The following is a 22,495-nucleotide window of genomic DNA, read 5'->3' as shown; positions in this document are numbered from 1 at the left end:
AGTTCACATACATCAGACTGAGACCTGAATGGCAATGGACTTCTCAAAGGTAACACTGGAAGCTAGAAGACAATAAAATAATTCTGAGAAAATTCTGAGGGTTCTACACAGTTAAATCATCAATCAAACATAAATGTAGCATAAAGACATGTTTAGACTTTCAAGGTTTTAAAAAACTTACCTCCTATATATAATTTCCCAGTAAACTAATGGAAAAAGCACTGCATTAACATAAGAAAATAAAACAAGAAAGAACAAGATATAGAATCCTGGAAACAAGGCATAGAACACACAACACAGCATAGAAACAAATGAATTCTCGGGATCACAATTGAAGTGATGTACCAAGATGACAGCTGTTAAGAACAAGTTTAGAAAGTAAGCAGTCCTGATTAAATCAGCAAATTAAGGGCTCAAGCAGAAGTATCTTGAAAATATATATATGTGGGTGTGCTTGGTGATAGTGGAGGTTTAACTCTTATGAGGTTTCCAAACAAGTTTTAAAAAAATAGTATAAGAAAGCAAACATAGCCTAATATATTGCGTGATTCAGCTGTGAGTAGTATTTACATAGCCATAATAATAAAAATAATAAAAATTAATTAACCCCCAAATAGTGATAATAGAATTCTATTGGGAGAAAAGAGGAGGGGACATGTTAAGAGTATGTATTAGGGAAGATTTATAAGATAATTAAACCTCTATCTTTCACAGTAGAAATTGTATATAATATCTAAAGTTGAAAAAGAAATTTTAGCAGAATAAGCATATTACTTGGAAATATAAAAGTAAATAACAGAAGAGTCATTAATAATTATTAAATGATTATTGTCTTGGGGTAGCAAGAAGAGTGAGTGGGGAGGTATGGAGCATGGAACTATTATTTTTCCGTCATTTCATTTTGGTTTATAAACCTAGGTTCATTTTGGTTTATGAACCCAGTTCAATAACTGGATTAAAATAAAATTACTTTTAAATAAAAGATGCAGAGCTTTAGGAAATATATAAAGTACATGAACCTCATAAAGAAGTGAGGAAATAACAAACAAAGCCTGACAAATGAGGATCTGGTAGAGTTCGACCAGTTCACATACACAGAAGAAAAAAAAATTCAATAAGGATAAAGACACTACCATGAATTTTTAAAAAGGAAAAAAAATCAAATATTTCAGAATTAAAAGGATGGAGGGAGGGGAAAATAGGAAATTGCTGTTTAAAGATTATAAAATTCCAGTTAAACAAGATGGAAAAGTCCTAGAGATCTGCTGTACAACACCGTGCCTATAGCTAACAATACTGTATTGTGCACTTAAAAATCTGTTAAGAGGGTAGGCCTCATACTAAATGTTCTTATCACAATAATGTTTAAAAGGTTTAAGAGAAACCTTGAGAAAAGTTATAAGACCTTCAAGTTATTTTACAAAACTGGTTTTATGATTCTTCTGTGAAAGACAGAGGTAAAGAAAAGAATATCATCTGATCATAACACATTTTATCAGAAGAAATTCTGCAAAAACAAAATAAAAACAGGTACACAAATGATGACCAAAATTTTATTAACAATAAAATGTATTTTTGTGTACAAAAAATAATTATCTTCAAAGCCTGAAGGACATTTAATATCATTTTAACTGAAATAATTTATATTAATTAATCTGATATTTGACAGATTTCCTGAAGGAGGTAACATACTGGCACAGCCATATGGTAACAAAACTATCAATTCAATATGGTTCTTGCTAATACTTATTTCTCCTAATTCCCAACTTCTACTCAAAATCAGGTCCTTCATATCCATGAAACAACTTTCTGCATATATATATTTATAAACTACTGAAAGAGATATGGATATTTTATCTAGAAGTCTCAACATGTATTTCATGGAGTCATACTTATAGTTCAAAATTAACATGCCCAAAGTCTAACAAATTTAATTACTCTTCATCAAAATATGTTCATTAAATATAATTTTAAAGTTCATATAACTAACCTTTTTGAATGAGATGTCTTGGTTTTCCTGTTTTTAATTTATATAAAATAGAAGAAACATGTTTTCTCTGTTCACTAGAATATTTTAAATCAACAGGAGAATGTATATTCTGTGGAAACAAAATAAAAGCAATGACAACAATGATAATATCTCATATATGTTTTAGAGTTCTCAAAGAACCCTCACATGTATTATAATACATTATCATAATTGACTTTTATTTTAAAAACAACAGCAGAAACCTGTGAGGTAGGCAGAGTTAAGAAAAGATGAAAAGAGTTCCATTATGTATGATTCTGATAAACTATCTTTCTATTAAGAGTTAATGATATACTTTGGACAATGCTCTAAGGGAAATTGAGGGGAAGGGGGATCTGTCAGGAGGGTGCCATGACAAAAGGAATCAGAGGGGAGGAGAAATAAGGAATAAACAAAGAGAAGCAAGATAATGTTGTCCAGGAAGCCTGATGGAAGATTCAGAGTAAGAAAGGAGGGACAAAATTATTTCACAGAACACTAAAAGATAGTAAAATAGGTAGAAATAAATGGGGCCAGAATTATCACAGGCCTTAAAAGTACAAATGGATCAGATATGTGTGGAAGGAGTAATAAGTAGAATATTGATAAGGAGCTTTGTGGAAAGCAGAGGCACTGTCAGATGTAAACTATACAATGTCTGTAAACTGGTTGGGGATGTTTTAATAATTGATACTGTGTTATCTCTCTTTCTCTTCACAGACCATTCAGGATTGGTACAGAGGAACCAGGTCAATCAGGAATCCAGGCTCTTTCAAAATGTATCATCTCTATCTTACTGCATCATCTACATGGCTTCCAGCCTCAAGATTTACTCATGAGTCAAGATAGCTACTAGAGCACCAAACACCATGTCTATATTTCAGTCAGCAAGATGGAGGAAAGGATAAAATGACAAAAGGGCACAGGCCATGTGTCTTAAGGAACTTTCCCAGAGGCCCTTCCAATAATTTGTTCATAAATCACTGATCTCCCACAGCTAAAAAGGAGAGAGTAAGAAATGCAGCCTTTTTGCTAGGTACTTTACTTCCTGGAGTAAAATGGTGGGTCTGTTACCAAGAAAGAAGAGAAGGACAGATATTTGTAGGCAACTAACAGTCTGCTACAGGAAATAAAAAAATCAGAATCTTGGGAAGGGATATATGTTTGTATTTGGAAAAACTTTCCCAGGATATTATGCTTTCCTTGATGAGAACCACTGGTCTAAATTCTGAAGATTCACAAATATATATCCTCAGATAGATCTCTTTTCTGAGATGCTTGGTTCTGTATATTTGTTTATGGAATACCTGTACAGTGCTTACCATTTGCCATTATTTTAAGCTCTTTATAGATATTAATTTATGTAATACTCATAACCACCATAAGCTGTGTTCTTTCACCCTGGAAAATCTCACAGACACAACATACTCAAGAGATTTGAAGTCATATCTTTCCTCTAAACCTATTAATACTTATTTCTAGTTGTGGTGACTAGCATTACCTTCATCCAAGGGGAGAAAAGTCACATAAATTCTCTAACATGTGATAGCTGATAGAATTTTTAAACAGAAATTTTTTTTCATATTTCCCCTGCCTTGACTGTCCACTTATCCAAACCTCCTTTACTCTACAATTTAGAAGAAACACTTGGATATGTGTCCTAGTCCCCTGTACTTACAATTTTATGTCCAAATTCCTACACCATATAATACAGACATATTTAATTAAATATCCTTGAGTTTATTTTTATCTTTTAAATTTTATATGTAATGTCCTCTAATTGATTTTTTGAAAACATAGTCTCTATGCAGTGACTCATTGTGCAAGAATTTTTTTAATGCTCATGATAGGTACTAGGTATTATCTCATACTGGAATGAATCTGTTTTTATTCTTCTCTAAAAAATCCTTCACTATAACTCTTACACAACACTATTTTCAGTCTTTACATGACAAAAATATTACTTTTTGCTAGAAAGACAAATAAATAGCTACTTTTGAGTTAACCTATTCTCTCTATATTTAGAAAATTTTTAAGGTTGTCAAGAATAAATATAATAATGCACTATCAAAACATGACAATATTTTAAATAATGCTGTTTCTATTTTCATTTGGGCTCAAATCTTACTATTAAAATATGACAAAAAATGTAGACCACTGTTTTGCAATCAAATCTGTAACAATCAGTTCTAAATGCTTTTTCAACCTCAAATTTATCCATCAATCTTCTTCAGGCCATATCATCATTCTTATATCTTCTTACTTCTATGAATTCTGCTCTATTTTGGTAACTACTCTCTGTCTTTCCCTCCTGACAATGCAATTCATATGTTAAAAATCACCTCAAATTCTACTTCAATCATAGAAATGGACCCTTTCTGTGCTCTAGATCTCATACTTATATTCTCCTCATAAGAAAATAATGAAAGTGGAATGAAAGGATATGTTCAACAATTCTGTTTCTACTAGTACTTATTTCTTTACCCCCCCAAAAGAATAAGGAAATTTTTTAAAAGGTATATATCTATCTGTCAAATCTGAGTATACAGACTCTATCACAAATAAAGTTAATTTGCAGAATCATGAAATTTAAAAGCCTCCAAGTCAAATCAATAGCTAGCTAGTTCCTTTTAGAAATATATTTTCTTTAGTTTGCCCACTTAGCCTTTTTTATATACTATCAACATATCATTGTTTGTCATCATATAAAATAATTTTCCCTTCCTTGGCTTTTATAAAAGAAGAACCATGACAAAGGGTGCTTATGTGATAGTGAAACAAATCTATAGAAAAATGATCATAGTGTCTAAAGCCCTAAATGAACGGAGGCTTATACAAGCTGCCAACATAAAGAAAATGGGATGTTTGTTTTATGTACTGTAAGAAAAAAAAAGAAAGGATGTGCCCATTTATTGATTGATCTTCAAAATCACAGAGAAAACAAGTTATGACAACACTGGAGAAAATCTAATATCTTGTTTTCAATAACAGAAAAGATATTCTATTAACTAAAGTGCCTTAAATTTAACACTGGTCTTCAATAATTTAGGAAAACATTTAAAGGATTTTTGGTAGGATTTAGAAAAGAAATAATCACCAAGGAGCAATATATATTGAAAATAAACTAATTTACATCAGATATAATTTTATTTTTAACAGGGTCAGAATTAACTCAGGTTCAAATATCCTTGATATGATAAACCTGCATTTCAGCAACATGTTTGATAAACACTTTCACTACTTATGGAAAGACAGTATGATTAGGTGGAGATCAAAGATGTTGAGTTATCACATGGAAAAGAGTAAGGATTAGTAAAATGATGCCAACCTGAAGGGAGATCTCTAATGTCTTGATATGTGGACATGTTCTTAGCCCTATGCTGATCAATAGTTATATGAATGATGTGAATAAAAATATAAAGAAAATGCTTATCAAATTTTCAAAGGGAGTGGTAAAAGAACAAAATCAGTTAATACTGGACAAATTTAAAAGATTATCAATAGACTGGAGCAATGGGTCAAATTGAATAGATGAATGTTAATAGGAATAAATATTGCAGTTGGGCAAAACGAATTTAATCACTACAATAATATGATTTAAAAACATGAATGATAAAAAATATTTTAGTCAAGAGTAAATTAAAAGTCCACTGTGTGATGACTTTATGCTGTATAAGCATTCCATCTAGAATGAGAGAAATGGCAATCTTACCATATTCATTTCTGAACCATAGCTGAAGTACTGTTTCAGGTCAGGGCAACATATTTTCAGATGATTATAGTTAACCTGGGACATGAAAAGAAAGGAGCCTACCTACTGAATTATTTTTAAAGTAAGCCCTATGTAAATAAGCCACGTATAAATCTAGTGTAGAGAAGAGATAACAAAGAGATCCGGGCTTCTCACATCCTCCAACTGCCATCTTCCTCATCTTGTAAAATGATACCATTCTCTTATTCAAACCATAAAAATTTAGGATTTCATCTCTATTTTATCCTTTTTCTGAGACACTTTATCTAAGTCATCAGCAAATCTTGGCAATTCTACTTCCTGAACCTATTTCAAATCTTTCACTTCTCTCTGTTTTCACTTTACTTCTCTAGTGTAAGCTATAATCATCCCTTCTAAACAGAAATAGCTTCCTATTGGTCTCTGTCTTAACCCTAGCTGTTACAAGATATATTTATATTTGTCAAAAGGTAAATATGATCATGTTTCTCTTTAGCTTTAAAATCCCATAATGGCTGTCCAAAGTGTTCAGTCCTTACTATGAGGTACAAAAACCCAGCAAAATATGGCCCTTGACTACACAATCAAACACATCTTGTGTGCTACTCAACTTTGTTCACTATACTCCTGCCACACTGGATTTCATTCAGTACCTTGAACCCAACTCAACTAAAACAAGTTACTGCACACCTCAGATCCTTGTGTAAGCTCTTCCCTCTACCTAGAACACTCTCCTTCCTATACTTTGCATGGCTAGCTTCCCATCCTTTAGGTCTTAATTGTAAATATTATCTCCTCAGATAAAAACATTCTGTGACAATCCTATGAGAAGTGGGCATCCTCCTATTATTCCCTATTTCAGCACCTTATATATTTAATTCATAACATTTATCACAATTTTATTTGTTTGTTTACTAGGGTTACATTTTTTTTTTTTTCCTTAGAATCTAGTCCACAAGGGGCTAATGGCTTTGCTTATCTTGTTTACTCAAAGCCAGGAATGGCCCCTGGCACTCAGCAGATACTCAATAATTATTTGTTACATGTTGAATGAATAGTACTAAAGAGAAGTGCTAGAAGGAATGAGTGAAGGTTTAGGAACTTTGGCTAACATAAAATAATATAATATAAACTTCATTTTTTGGAAAGCGTCTAACAACTAGACATAATTTTAAAATAAATTTCTAACTTATATTTTTTAAAGGACTCTATCCCAAGTAACACTTTTCAATATTCTATTCTTTCATTCCTGATATTTTTCATACTCTATGGTTACTCCAAAGCATTTCACTGAGCAACCCTTTACAATTATCCTATCCTCTTCTTCTAAGCTCTTTATCATGTACATCAACACAGATTCTCTAAATTTCCTGAAGCATCTTTTACTTTATCATTTCTCAATACCCACAAAAAAACATAAACATCACCATCTGATATGAATAATTATGTATTTATTCAGGCACATGTCTCTATCTACCTACATCACAATGACAATGAAAGAACTCTTCTTTGATGGTATTGAGTGGAGAAGCTAAGAAAAAAATCATCTATAAGAGGTATGGAAATAGGGAGAGATAATCTGTATATGATTAAATATCACTCAATCATAATGAGAAAAAAAATTCTCAGAGTACTACTGAAAATTGGAATAGATTAACTGAGGATCTATGCAGCTTCCTGTAATTGACAAACCAAACAAGTACATGGTTGTAAAATATCAGGTGGATGACTGGACTAGATATCTAATTATCCAAAGAGAAATGATAATTTATCATTTAATACTAAGGAGTGGTGACAGTGGTAACAATTTCCTCAATCTCCTTTCTAGACCAAGGGTAAATAATTTATGTCAAATTTTTTGTCTTTGAAAATCAAGATTCCTTTTCAACCCTTAGTGGTTTGAGTTTCTAAACTTAGCTTAGTTAGTGTTCTGAAGATTGTTTGGTTTTGTTTTCACATTATATATTATGCAAATCAGAGTCCTTTGACTTTTAAGGAAATTATAAGTCTTTGGTCAAAGCATATTGTTAACAGAGACTCATTGTTATGTTATCTATTTATCCTTGTACTATCTATACTATCCTATACCCGAGCAAGCATTTGTTTTGTCTATATTATATATTATTCATTGTAAGTAGTCTCCATTTCAAGGATGATTCCAAAAACCTCCTTAGAATCACAGCCAAGACACCAGCCCCTTGGTATCCTACCCCATTTGTTGTTTTTGTTGTTTCTGTTGCCTTCCTCTTCACAGCCAAGACATCATCTTTAAAAGTGCTAATCCAGATCTTAGGTCTTCTATATAATACTCAAAGAGATAACTTTAGGAGTATGCTAAAACCGAAACTAAAAAAAGTGGTTCTTTTATGTCTGAATGAAAACCTGTTAGCTCTAGTGTTTGACTACACACACTCTCATTAACTTAGCAAGCAAAGCCTTCACCAGAGAGGAGGCTAATGTATAGTGATCCATGTATTGCAAGGTCCACTTGATCTCTGCTTTAAAGAATAAGTGTTAGTTAGCAGGAAAAACCATGGAGGAAGGGGCATGGTTTAAGGTAAAAATTTTATGAGGAAAACGTTACTTTTTAAGATAGTCCCCCTTTAAGCAACTGGCAGGTTTAACTGATATTTGAAAAATTGCTACTACCTTGTATTTGATCCCAATCTTACTTTATCTTAACAATGAAGACTAGAGGAGTTGTAGCTTCTCAGGCACCGCCGGGGCTGCGGCTGGGACGTTGGGCTCGGCTTCTCTGCTGACAGGAGCTTGGTCTCCTCAGGACTCGCTGGGGTTTTGGCTCAGGACAACGTGGGGCTGCGTCCACGCTGACGGGAGCTGGGTTTCCTGAGGACGCAGGCGACGCGGGGAGGAAAAGCTAAACTTACAACTTCAAATTGCCTTCTTGAAAAATTTGCCACGGGAGGAGAGAAGATGGCGGAAGAGTAAGACGTGGAGATCACCTTCCTTCCCACAGATACAGTAGAAATACATCTACACGTGGAACTGCTCCTACAGAACACCCACTGAACGCTGGCAGAAAACGTCAGACCTCCCAAAAGGCAAGAAACTCCCCACGTACTTGGGTAGGGCAAAAGAAAAAAGAAATAACAGACACAAAAGAATAGGGACGGCACCTGCACCAGTGGGAGGGAGCTGTGAAGGAGGAAAGGTTTCCACACACTAGGAAGCCCCTTCGCGGGTGGAGACTGTGGGTGGCAGAGTGGGGAAGCTTCGGAGCCATGGAGGAGAGCGCAGCCACAGGGGTGCAGAGGGCAAAGCGGAGAGATTCCCGCACGGAGGAGCGGTGCCGACCAGCATTCACCAGCCCGAGAGGCTTGTCTGCTCACCCGCCGGGGCGGGCGGGGCTGGGAGCTGAGGCTCGGGCTTCGGTCGGATCCCAGGGAGAGGACTGGAGTTGGTGGCGTGAACACAGCCTGAAGGGGTTAGTGCACCACAGCTAGCCTGGAGGGAGTCCGGGAAAAAGTCTGCAGCTGCCGAAGAGGCAAGAGACTTTTTCTTCCCTCTTTGTTCCCTGGTGCGCGAGGAGAGGGGATTCAGAGCGCTGCCTAAACAAACTTCAGAGATGGGCGTGAGCCGCGGCTATCAGTACCGATCCCAGAGGCGGGCGAGAGCCGCGGCGATCAGCGCGGACCCCAGAGACGGGCGTGAGACGCTGGGGCTGCTGCTGCCGCCTCCAAAAACCCTGTGTGCGAGCACAGGTCACTCTCCACACCGCCACTCCCGAGAGCCTGTGCAGCCCGCCACTGCCAGGGTCCCGTGATCCAGGGAAAACTTCCCCGGGAGAACGCACGGCACACCTCAGGCTGCTGCAACGTCACGCCGGCCTCTGCCGCAGCAGGCTCGCCCCACCTCCTCTGTACCCCTCCCTCCCTGCGGCCAGGGTGAGCCAGAGCCCCCGAAGCAGCTGCTCCTTTAACCCCGTCCTGTCTGGGCGGGGAACAGACGCCCTCAGGCGACCTACACGCAGAGGCGGGTCCAAATCCAAAGCTGAACCCCGGGAGCTGTGCGAACAGAGAAGAGAAAGGGAAATCTCTCCCAGCAGCCTCAGAAGCATTGGATTAAAGCTCCACAAACAACTTGATGTGCCTGCATCTGTTGAATACCTGAATAGACAACGAATCATCCCAAATTCAGGAGGTGGACTTTGGGAGCAGGATATATTAATTTTTCCCCTGTTCCTTTTTTTGTGAGTTTATATGTATATGCTTCTGGGTGAGATTTTGTCTGTATAGCTTTGCTTTACAATAGCTTTATTTTACTTCACTATATTATAGCCTCTTTCTTTCTTTCTTTCTATTTTTTCTCCCTTTTACTCTGAGCCGTGTGGACGAAAGGCTCTTGGTGCTCCAACCGGGCATCAGGGCCGTACCTCTGAGGTGGGAGAGCCAACTTCAGGACACTGGTCCACAAGAGACCTCCCAGCTCCACGTAATACCAAACAGCAAAAATCTCTCAGAGATCTCCATCTCAACATCAAGACCCAGCATCACTCAATGACCAGCAAGCTACAGTGCTGAACACCCTATGCCAAACAACTAGCAAGACAGGAACACAGCCCCATCCATTAGCAGAGAGGCTGCCTAAAATCATAATAAGGCCACAGACACCCCAAAATACACCACCAGACGTGGACGTGCCCACCAGAAAGACAAGATCCAGCCTCATCCACCAGAACTCAGGTACTAGTTCCCTCCACCAGGAAGCCTACACAACCCACTGAACCAACCTTAGCCACTGGGGACAGATACCAAAAACAACGGGAACTACAAACCTGCAGCCTGTGAAAAGGAGATCCCAAACACAGTAAGATAAGCAAAATGAGACGACAGAAAAACACACAGCAGATGAAGGAGCATGGTCAAAACACACCAGACTTAACAAATGAAGAGGAAATAGGTAGTCTACCTGAAAAAGAATTCAGAATAATGATAGTAAGGATGATCCAAAATCTGGGAAATAGAATAGACAAAATGCAAGAAACATTTAACAAGGACGTAGAAGAACTAAAGAGGAACCAAGCAACGATGAAAAACACAATAAATGAAATTAAAAATACTCTAGATGGGATCAATAGCAGAATAACTGAGACAGAAGAAAGGATAAGTGACCTGGAAGATAAAATGGTGGAAATAACTACTGCAGAGCAGAATAAAGAAAAAAGAATGAAAAGAACTGAGGACAGTCTCAGAGACCTCTGGGACAACATTAAACGCACCAACATTCGAATTATAGGGGTACCAGAAGAAGAAGAGAAAAAGAAAGGGACTGAGAAAATATTTGAAGAGATTATAGTTGAAAACTTCCCTAATATGGGAAAGGAAATAGTTAATCAAGTCCTGGAAGCACAGAGAGTCCCATACAGGATAAATCCAAGGAGAAACACGCCAAGACACATATTAATCAAACTGTCAAAAATTAAATATAAGGAAAACATATTAAAAGCAGCAAGGGAAAAACAACACATAACACACAAGGGAATCCCCATAAGGTTAACATCTGATCTTTCAGCAGAAACTCTGCAAGCCAGAAGGAGTGGCAGGATATACTTAAAGTGATGAAGGAGAAAAACCTGCAACCAAGATTACTCTACCCAGCAAGGATCTCATTCAGATGTGATGGAGAAATTAAAACCTTTACAGACAAGCAAAAGCTGAGAGAGTTCAGCACCACCAAACCAGCTTTGCAAGAAATGCTAAAGGAACTTCTCTAGGCAAGAAACACAAGAGAAGGAAAACACCTACAATAACAAACCCAAAACATTTAAGAAAATGGGAATAGGAACATACATATAGATAATTACCTTGAATGTAAATGGATTAAATGCTCCCACCAAAAGACACAGACTGGCTGAATGGATACAAAAACAAGACCCATATATATGCTGTCTACAAGAGACCCACTTCAGACCTAGAGACACATACAGACTGAAAGTGAGGGGATGGAAAAAGATATTCCATGCAAATGGAAATCAAAAGAAAGCTGGAGTAGCAATTCTCATATCAGACAAAATAGACTTTAAAATAAAGACTATTACAAGAGACAAAGAAGGACACTATATAATGATCAAGGGATCGATCCAAGAGGAAGGTATAACAATTGTAAATATTTATGCACCCAACATAGGGGCATCTCAATACATAAGGCAAATACTAACAGCCATAAGAGGGGAAATCGACAGCAACACAATCATAGTAGGGGATTTTAACACCCCACTTTCACCAATGGACAGATCATCCAAAATGAAAATAAATAAGGAAACACAAGCTTTAAATGATACATTAAACAAGATGGACTTAATTGATATTTATAGGATATTCCACCCAAAAACAACAGAATACACATTTTTCTCATGTTCTCATGGAACATTCTCCAGGATAGATCATATCTTGGGTCACAAATCAAGCCTTGGTAAATTTAAGAAAATTGAAATCGTATCAAGTATCTTTTCCGACCACAATGCTATGAGACTAGATATCAATTACAGGAAAAGATCTGTAAAAAATACAAACACATGGAGGCTACACAATACACTACTTAATAGGAAGTGATCACTGAAGAAATCAAAGGGGAAATCAAAAAATACCTAGAAACAAATGACAATGGAGATATGACGACCCAAAACCTATGAGACGCAGCAAAAGCACTGCTAAGAGGGAAGTTTATAGCAATACAAGCCTACCTCAAGAAACAGGAAACATCTCGAATAAACAACCTAACCTTGAACCTAAAGCAGTTAGAGAAAGAAGAACAAAAAAACCCCAAAGCCAGCAGAAGGAAGGAAATCATAAAGATTAGGTCAGAAATAAATGAAAAAGAAATGAAGGAAACAATAGCAAAAATCAATGAAACTAAAAGCTGGTTCTTTGAGAAGATAAACAAAATTGATAAACCATTAGCCAGACTCATCAAGAGAAAAAGGGAGAAGACTCAAATCAATAGAATTAGAAATGAAAAAGGAGAAGTAACCACTGACACTATAGAAATACAAAAGATCATGAGAGATTACTGCAAGCAACTCTATGCCAATAAAATGGACAACCTGGAAGAAATGGACAGATTCTTAGAAATGCACAAACTGCCGAGACTGAACCAGAAAGAAATAGAAAATATGAACAGACCAATCAGAAGCACTGAAATTGAAACTGTGATTAAAAACCTTCCAACAAACAAAAGCCCAGGACCAGATGGATTCACAGGCGAATTCTATCAAACATTTAGAGAAGAGCTAACACCTATCCTTCTCAAACTCTTCCAAAATATTGCAGAGGGAGGAACACTCCCAAACTCATTCTACGAGGCCACCATCACCCTGATACCAAAACCAGACAAAGATGTCACAAAGAAAGAAAACTACAGGCCAATATCACTGATGAACATAGATGCAAAAATCCTCAACAAAATACTAGCAAACAGAATCCAACAGCACATTAAAAGGATCATACACCATGATCAAGTGGGGTTTATCCCAGGAATGCAAGGATTCTTCAACATACGCAAAACAATGAAGACTAGAAATGAAGTGATAATATTCTTGATATGGGGAAGAGAATTCACAAAGGATGACCTGGATAAACAAATACAGGAGAAACCTAGTAGATATAGGAAGAAATGTGGCATTTCTCTTCTATACAAAAAAGTAGCCACAGGAAATGAGGATGGCTGAAATTATATTTTGCTGCAATTGTCCAGTTAAAGAACATGTGGGAAAAAAGCATCATAGGAAGATATGCTCCCTCAGTTTAAGAATGATTAAAGTCTAAGTTCTATCCTCACCAAGATTAGAGGTGCCAATGAGTAAATCATTGAGGCCCACTCTTTGCTATATGACACCGGTAATACAGCAACTGCTTAGTAGTAGCGGTTGTCAAACCCAGTAAAAAAGAGATGCTGCAAACTTCCAGAGTTTAGATAAGTTACAATTTCAAGTTCAGAGAATACAACAGTAGTTCATGAATAGTAATAATTGATAGTAGGCAGAGTAATGAAAGTACAGGGCATGAGGAAATTTCGGAGTATACAAGTTTATGTTTCTTTGAAAAATCTCTCCAGAAAAGTATTTGATTACTATTTACATGACAATGCAATTCTATTCATAATCCTTTTAAAAATATATTTTTTACATTGTCTAATAGACAACATATTATATAGTAATAATTGTAAATAATTCTGTATCTTGTTTGCCTAAGGATCACATTTTAAAAAGAGTGTAACTCTACATAATCGATATAATTTTGTTCATAACTTTCAAGCACTTATTGCGTTCTACCTTATATAATAGTTAAGTACATTTTTCATCCCTAGAAGAAATTATTCTCTGTGAGGACTGGGGCCATGGTTTACTTATCTCAATATCCCTGCACCACTTTGACTGGATTCTTCAATCTCTGTTGCAGTATCAACTCACAAATAACAAAAAAGGATTGAGACATTTGATTAGTTTTTTTCAACAAATATGTATTGAGTGCCAGCTATATCCATGGCACTATGTTAGGCATAGGTACAAAGTTATTATTTTGTGAATATTTAAATTCTGTACTTCTCAAAATATGGCATAATTTAATGATTAATCCTCTATGTAGATATAGAAAACATGAGAAGCAAGATAAAGATATTGAAAGTGAGAAAAACATAGTAGAAAGCACAGGTTGAATGCTAAACACATTCCTGATAAAATGTGCATTTTATTAAACCTCAAATGTTAACTCAATTGATTAAAATAATATTTAGTAAATTATTTAGTAAATAAATAATTTTTAATCTAATCATTTTTAAATGAAAGGGATATAGTATGTATTAGTAATATAAGTTAACACTGCTTAAGGAATCCCCAAATGAGACCACTCACATGCTGGTATAAAATTTAATGATGGGCAGTGAAATAGAACTTTCTAGGAAAAAAAACCCTTTTTCCCTCAGCAGTAAAATATACAGCTCAAGAGTCTATATTTCTAGGTATATTTGAACAATGTTTATATTTATGAGAAGAGGAGAAAAGAACAAAGAGACCTCCAATATTTTATGATGTTTAGGTTGTTCTCTAACCTACACACCTTAAGCAAATCTAGCATTTTAGAAAGTTTATGGTTTAAATTGGTTTAGAATCCGAAGAGGGGTTTATATTACCATAAAGAAAACATCTCAATAAATTAACATAGTAGCCATATATATAATCATGTTTCTAAAGTAAAGCATATTATAACCAACTTAAATATGCTTTATAAATACATACTTATAAACTATTAAATTGACTCAGTAACAATTACTTGGATAATATTTTCTAAAATTGAGGATTTAGCCTTCCACAACTGGGAGTAATATACTAATTTGCGGAATTCAGAATATTTGTAAATGTTGCATCATACAAGCTCTTATTACTAGACTAAGGACTAAAACAGCTGTTTCTAATGCCGTATAATTATACTTCTTCCCTCCAAATGATACATATAGCTCAGGAACTGCAGGGACTGTTTTGAGCAAAAAATAGATTATATAATATATATGCATACATATGTGTGTGTGTATAAAATAGTATACGTACACACACTCAGGAGATAGATAGATAGAGATGTTCAATAAAGTGTTTTACCTGACCCTGAGTTGCCAGCCTGCAAGTTCTACAGCCTCAGTACAAATCACATTCTGTCCAACTTCACAATGTAACGAGCACAGCTTCCTAAACAACCTCAGCCCTACTGCTCTTATTGGAAATATTTCCACCATGGTCCAAACATTTATTATTTACATGAAGTCCAACATTCCTGAGGCTGGATAAAATGACTCAAAACTGTAGTTACCAAACTTTCAAATGCAAACAGGTTTATTTTCAGTTCTTAAGCTAATAAAGTAGGTATTGTCAGAATCCTTATATTTTGTTAAACAAAAACTTATATATAAAGAAATGGCTGCAATTTACTGTGAGTCTCTACAGGCTTTCTAGGTGGATATAATCACCAAAACCCATGCTTAGATGGAATATCTCTAAAATTATCTTAAATAGATCAGAGAGCAGCAATGTGATTCAATAATTAATATTTTCCATGTCATGGTACCTAACTTTGTTTTGAGAAAATTCAATACTGTCAATTTCTAGGTGAGTCATAGTACAGAAATCTTTGTCACTCAAGACTTAGACAATATTAAAATACATTGAAATAGCCACTCTCTCTTACCTTGAATAAATAAAAATTCATTTTAAGTAAGTGGTAAAGAATGGTCATTTTATTATCTTTTTATTATAAAAAGATGGACAGCTTGAAAAGTTTTGCATTAGCAGTCTTTGCAAAGCAAATTTTTTTATGCTGGTACATTTCACTGGACTTAAAAATGGTAATATTAGCTTTCTCGCATGAGGAAGTAAATAATTTCGTGAACAGTTTTATGCAAGTTTCAAATCATTAAATTATGCTGGCTTGGATGAATTATTAAGTGTATTTCTCTTTTCAACTTTACATTTATCTTTTGTTTACAGCTGATATCCCTAGTGTCCAACCAGAGACAGGTTTTCATCCTGTTGTCCAGGGAATGATGGCCACAATTCCTTTTGACACTGATGAGAGGTGAATACATAAATCCAGCCCACTTCAGTGAAAATTGACCCATAATTTTTTTTTACCCTGAAGAAAAATACAGTAATAATGTTTAAAGATGGAAAAAAATACAGTTAAACTCTTGAGGTGTACCATTAGTTAACGATAATCAGCAAACATTATATTTTGCCTTGAGGACAGTGAGCTCCAGATTTGCTTTTTGGTGCTCATGAATTCTAATAATTATGGCTCTCTATATGATAGCAAGAAACCTAAAAATATGAATGATAGGTTTTTCACATTTCAGTGAACTCAAAACTTAAAACTAAAAAGGAAAGGCATAATTTTAAAATATTCTTCTACCTCTTCTCTCCCCTAAGATTTTTCTTATGAAATGAGTGTATGCATTTCCTATAAATATTTAGTAATTGAAAATATACACAATTTCTCACATAAAGATTATGCACCAATTTAAAAACATGTGGATCTTGTATAAAACTCTAATGGTGTTTCTGAACTAGCATTTTCAAAATTATACCAGCATTCCTAAGATTTGGGGAAAAGAATGACTTGGCACAGTATGTCAGATCAATTGCCCCTAAATCAAATATCCCACCTCTAATAGTAGAAAAAAGAAACACTGTGAACAGTTAAGGCTATAAAGCAAAAACATTTTCATATACTTTAATATCCCATTAAGGATCCACTATTAATTAATTTATCTATATAATTTAGTTTGTTTATATCATTGGCCTATAGCATTTCCAGAATAATGAGTTTTATTCTTATTACCACAGTATGGTAATCCCTTTTCCTTCTCTATCTTTGAAAGGTGTTCTAAGTTCTAGTGTAACAGGACCAGCAAGAAAATATGTTTTACCTGCATAGTTCGTAACTTTGTAAGATCCTTTTGAACTCTGTACTTTACTTTTGACTTGCATCTTATTTTAATCTATCTTCTTTCAATGATAACCTTAATTCTTCCTGCCCCCATACAAAGATCTCAATGATAAGCAGAATTCTATTACCTACTCTTTTCCTACTAGCACAGTGGATTAATATTTTCAGAAAATATACTAAAATGACTCCATGAGTTATAAATTATGACTCAAAAAGTATAAGTAGAGTTTGGATTATACTTCCTGTAAATGCAATGAATAGTATTTTAAATCAGTAAATATTTGTTGAATGCCTCCTATGTGCATATGACTATGCTAGGTAAAAGGTGGCAAAACAACTAAATTACAACCTGCCATAAAGTGGCTTATATTCCTAGAGTTAAGACATTCACATAATACAGTATGGTATAAATAAATTTAAATAGAAATATGCGTAAGACAAATACTAGTAACAATATTCCAACTAAGAGAAACTAATTTCCTCTAACATTAAAAAAGAAGAAATATTAGTTCTGGAGATATCAGGGACTTTATCCTTTTATTTAATGCTGTAAGCTGAAGAGAGAAATAAAGAGGTACAATTGTAGGAATAATCTCATTCTTAAACAAAAAGAAGTAAAGATGAGATTCCAGGAAGGAGGTTTTGGCCTTGGCACCAAAAACTTAATCTAAGGTGAATGAACAAAGGCATTTTAGTGCCTACTTTGAGATGGAGACTGTTTGATGGTGTAATTGTAGAAAGAAGGCAAAGTACTGGAATGGAGGTGAATTGGAGGGAACATATAGCAATGCTTTTATATATTAGCCCTATTGCTGAAAAAGAAGAGATTTTGCTCTCAATAACTGGCTAACTGATTCATAGCAGCCAAGATCAAATATAGTTAATTCTACCGAGCTTAATTCTAATACTAGAATCTTTCACAGTATGCAGCAATAATGGTTCTTTTCTGAAGGAAAAGCTGCTGGCAAGATATAATGCTCTATTTCTGTAATCATCCTTTCCCTCCTTTGGAGCTACTAAATCTCCAACATACAGACTCCATTCTCCTTCCAATTCTAGGACCTAACTATGATAGGAGATAATAAGACTAAGTCTATAAGACAATAAAACTAGTCTCCAGACTAATACTTGGAGTTCCCTATTAATTTACCTTTGCTCATAGCATGACACATAATTATGGTAATTAGTATTTTGTGTCATTCTGAAGCCTTCACCACTCCATTCTGCCTTTGAAATGTTTCCCAGTTCTACCTTGACATCTGCCTTGGACCATTTCCCAAGCCTCCATTCTAGCAATCGAGTCTTTAGTACCAGTTTTCTTTTTAAAACAGTCATTGAGCACAGTGTCTAGGCTTTGATACTCAATAACAGACTTCATTAATACCAGCTTTCTTTCTCAACCTGACCCAATTTCAATGTTGCTCAACTTTTCATATTAGTTGGTCCCTTGCTGCTAGCCATGCGGACAGTGAATAGAGCTCACTGGATATAAAGCTACTTACCAGACTGACCCTCCTTTGCTAGTTCCTAGCACTATAACCATTCTGTCTCCTGTACTGCTCCAATGGCCAAGTCCAAATTCTTTCTTAGCCTAACCAGTTTTGCTTTAATTAATATACCATTTCCCATGAATTGCAAGATAAAATGCATGTTAAAGTTCCAATTTGCATGATACTTTTTAAAATGTAAACATTATCTGAAGGTTGAGCTCACTGGAAAGCATATTGAAGAAACTGGGAACATGAATTAGGCAGATGTGAAATAAATAGATAATGCTTAATTTACCTAAGGAAAACATGAGGCAAACAGGAGACTGAAGAGAAAGGTGAAGAGACAACCAGCTGATGTGTACTGTGTACAACAGAATAGTAAGCAAGAAACATTGAAAAGATAAACTGACACAAAATTATAAAATGCCCATAAACTACTGGAATCTATGGTCTCTATTATGCTCTTTCATCTAGCCTCTGGAAACCTTCCTACATTCTCTTGTCCTCTGTCTGTGACATTTTAATACATAGAAAAATTAAGGCTGATAGCTATAAAATTTCACTCTTTACTCTCTCCTTTACATCATAAATAAAGTAATTAAATAATCATCCTAACATCTGATTGCCCATTATCCTACACAAAGTTGAATAGCAAATGTAACTTGTTAATTCTAAGTAATTTGATAGGTATGTAACTGTGCGTATGGTATTAAAATGTATAGAGAAATTTTTTCTTGCTAAATAATCATTTTAAACACTCAAGTGAAAATTAAAATGTCCATTAACGGCCCTATCCAACTTCAGTTTCCACAATTCCTCTCATAGTTTCTTTCCCATTCACACATTTGCAAAGCTAATTTTCACCTCCACAACTTTGTTCACATAGTTATTTTTTTTCAGTCTGACCCTCGATCTTTTCTTTTATGACATTTATTTTTTTATATGTTCCATCACATATCTGGTGCTTATTTATATAGATGTATTGGTCATTACTCTATTACCTCATCTAAACAACAAATTCCGAAAGAACGAAAATTTCCACTCTTCTTGATTTTCCCATAGTATGCTGAGCACTGAAGTTAGAGCAGAGTACTTGAAATTTATGCTCTGTGGTGACCTAAACAGGAAGGGAATCTAAAAAAGAGTGGATATATGTATATGTATAACTGATTCAATTTGCTGTACAGCAGAAACTAACACATCGCTATAAAGCAACTATACTCCAATAAAAACTAATAAAAAATAAAACCAAGTTTTAACACTTATATCAAAAATATTTGTATTGATACCTATTTATATGTATAAATTTATGCCAGTATATATCTATTATGTTTAAAGTATGCAGGCAAAGTTGATTTTGTGATTATGAAGGCCACGAAATTTGCAATATACCATGTGGTCTATCAATGGGATAAATAAGTGTTCTATGGATGGAAAAATCAATTGTCTCTAAGGTCTTTGAATATTCTTTCCACTTGTCAACTCTTAGAAACTTTCTCTCCACATCAAATTTTCTATCCATCCATGAATCTTAAAATTGCAAACTTTAAAAAAATTTGGAGGTAAATAATATATCATTTGTGCACATGAGAGGAGTTTGTTTGCATGTTGATTTATCTTTGAATTTGAGTATGATGACATCAAACACAAACTCGAGGATAATAGATTTAAATCTAAAGTATAACACAATAGTTAAACTACACTGCTAGAAATTCTTAAGATAGTGGGCTTTTTTTTCAGTAGCATATTATTTAAATAATAAAAATTCTGGAATGACAAAATGATTGTGGGGGATAGACATACAGATCAATGGAATAGAGTCCATAAATAAATATTTACATATGGTCAATCAAGTTCTCACAAGGGTACCAAGATAATTCAATAGGAGGAGGATGAGGTTTTTTTTCTTTCTTTTTTTTTTCCAAAAAAAAAAATGGTGCTAGACAACTGGATATCCAATATAAAAGAACGATTTTGAACCTCTATCTCATACTATATAAAGATTAGCGCAAAATGAATCATATGCCTAAATTTAGGAGCTAAATTTATAAAACTCTTAGAAAAAACATAAAAATAAATCTTTGAGACACTGGTTTAGAAAATGATTTCTTAGATGTCAAAAGAAAACTGTGACAAAAATACCCATGTAGGGCTTCCCTGGTGGTGCAGTGGTTGAGAGTCCGCCTGCCAATGCAGGGGACATGGGTTCGAGCCCTGGTCTGGGAAGATCCCACATGCCGCGGAGCAACTAGGCCCGTGAGCCACAACTACTGAGCCTGCGCGTCTGGAGCCTGTGCTCCGCAACAAGAGAGGCCGCGATAGTGAGAGGGCCGTGCACCGCGATGAAGAGTGGCCCCCGCTCGCCGCAACTAGAGAAAGCCCTCGCACAGAAACGAAGACCCAACACAGCCAAAAATAAATAAATAAATAAATTTATTAAAAAAAAAAATACCCATGTAAATTGGATTTCATCAAAATTAAAAATTTACCATTAAGAAAGTGAACAGACAACCCACAAAACGGGAAAATGTTTTCAAATGATTTGTATGATAAGAGACTTGTATCAAAAATATATAAGGAATTTTTATAATTCAACAATAAAAAGACAACTTATTATAAAACAATCAAAGGATTTTTGAATAGATAGCTCTCCAAAGAAGATATACAAATGGCCAATAAATATATGAAAAGATTCTCAGCATTATTACTCACTAGGGAAATGCAAATCTAAACCACAATGAAGTACCACTTCATACTCACTATGATGGCTATAATTAAAAATACAGAAAATAATAAGTGTTGGTGAGGATTTGAAGAAATTAGGACTCTCATACATTGATGATGTAAATGCAAAATGGCACAGCTGCTGTGGAAAACAGTTTGGCAGTTCCCCAAAAAGTTAAACATAGAATTACCATATCATCCTGTTATTTCACTACTAGATATATACACAAAAAAACTGAAAAGTATGTCTACACAAATATTTGTACATGGATGTTTATAGCAGAATTATTAATAACGGTCATAAATTGGAAGCAACCCAAGTAATGAATGGACTTTAAAGTGTGGTATATTCATACAGTGAAATATTATTCAGTTATAAAAATGAATAAAGGACTTATACATGTTACAACATGGATAAATCCTAAAAATATGCTAAGTGACAGAAGCCATACACAAAAGACCACATATTTTATCTTCCAATTATATTAAATGCCCAGAATAGGCACACTCATAGAGATAGAAAATAGCTTAATGGTTGTTAAGGCCTGTTGGGAGTATTGCTAATAGGTATGGGATTTCTTTTGGGGTTGATGAAAATGTTCTGGAATTAGATAGTGATAATGGTTGCAAAAGTTTGTGAAAAGACAAAAAACCACTGAATTATATACTTAAGAAGGATGAATTTTGTGTTATGTAAGTCATATCTCAGTAGAGATGTTACAAAAAATATTGTGAAGTTAACAATACAGTTTTGTACTGCTTGTCAGAATTCTAATGAAATGTCAAAAATATGAAGTACCAAAAAATAATAAATATAATAGAAAGAGACCTGATTTTCCAGGTGATTTAGGATTCAAGTTTTCAAAAAACTATAAAGTATTGTTCTTCATGATAATTCAACAATGTAAACAAACAGCCAAATAGACATGCAGAAGTTTTTTTTAGCATTTGCTAAAACTGAAGCATAAAATAACTAAACCGTGCAAAACAACACATTTATCAAAAATTAACCATATAATACTTTCAGAACCTTTGAATTTATTAATAGAATTTTAATATGTTTTATTTCCTTTTGAATCCTAAATACAAATTA

The 22,495-nt window shown here is 34.7% G+C and overlaps 1 protein-coding gene across 1 annotated transcript in view; it reads right to left on the bottom strand.

The window, feature by feature from the left end:
• Window positions 1–22,495, bottom strand: part of LRRIQ3 (leucine rich repeats and IQ motif containing 3) — a 245,295-nt gene that overhangs the window by 78,861 nt on the left and 143,939 nt on the right. Inside the window, exon 6 of the mRNA XM_082421407.1 lies at window positions 1,991–2,099. Within this exon, the coding sequence (XP_082277533.1) occupies window positions 1,991–2,099 (109 nt within the window). The remainder of the gene's footprint in view (window positions 1–1,990; window positions 2,100–22,495) is intronic.

Source organism: Balaenoptera physalus (assembly GCF_965194825.1).
Source record: "Balaenoptera physalus genome assembly, chromosome: 1".
Taxonomy (NCBI): domain Eukaryota; kingdom Metazoa; phylum Chordata; class Mammalia; order Artiodactyla; family Balaenopteridae; genus Balaenoptera; species Balaenoptera physalus.
This window is presented reverse-complemented; position numbering and strand designations above follow the sequence as displayed.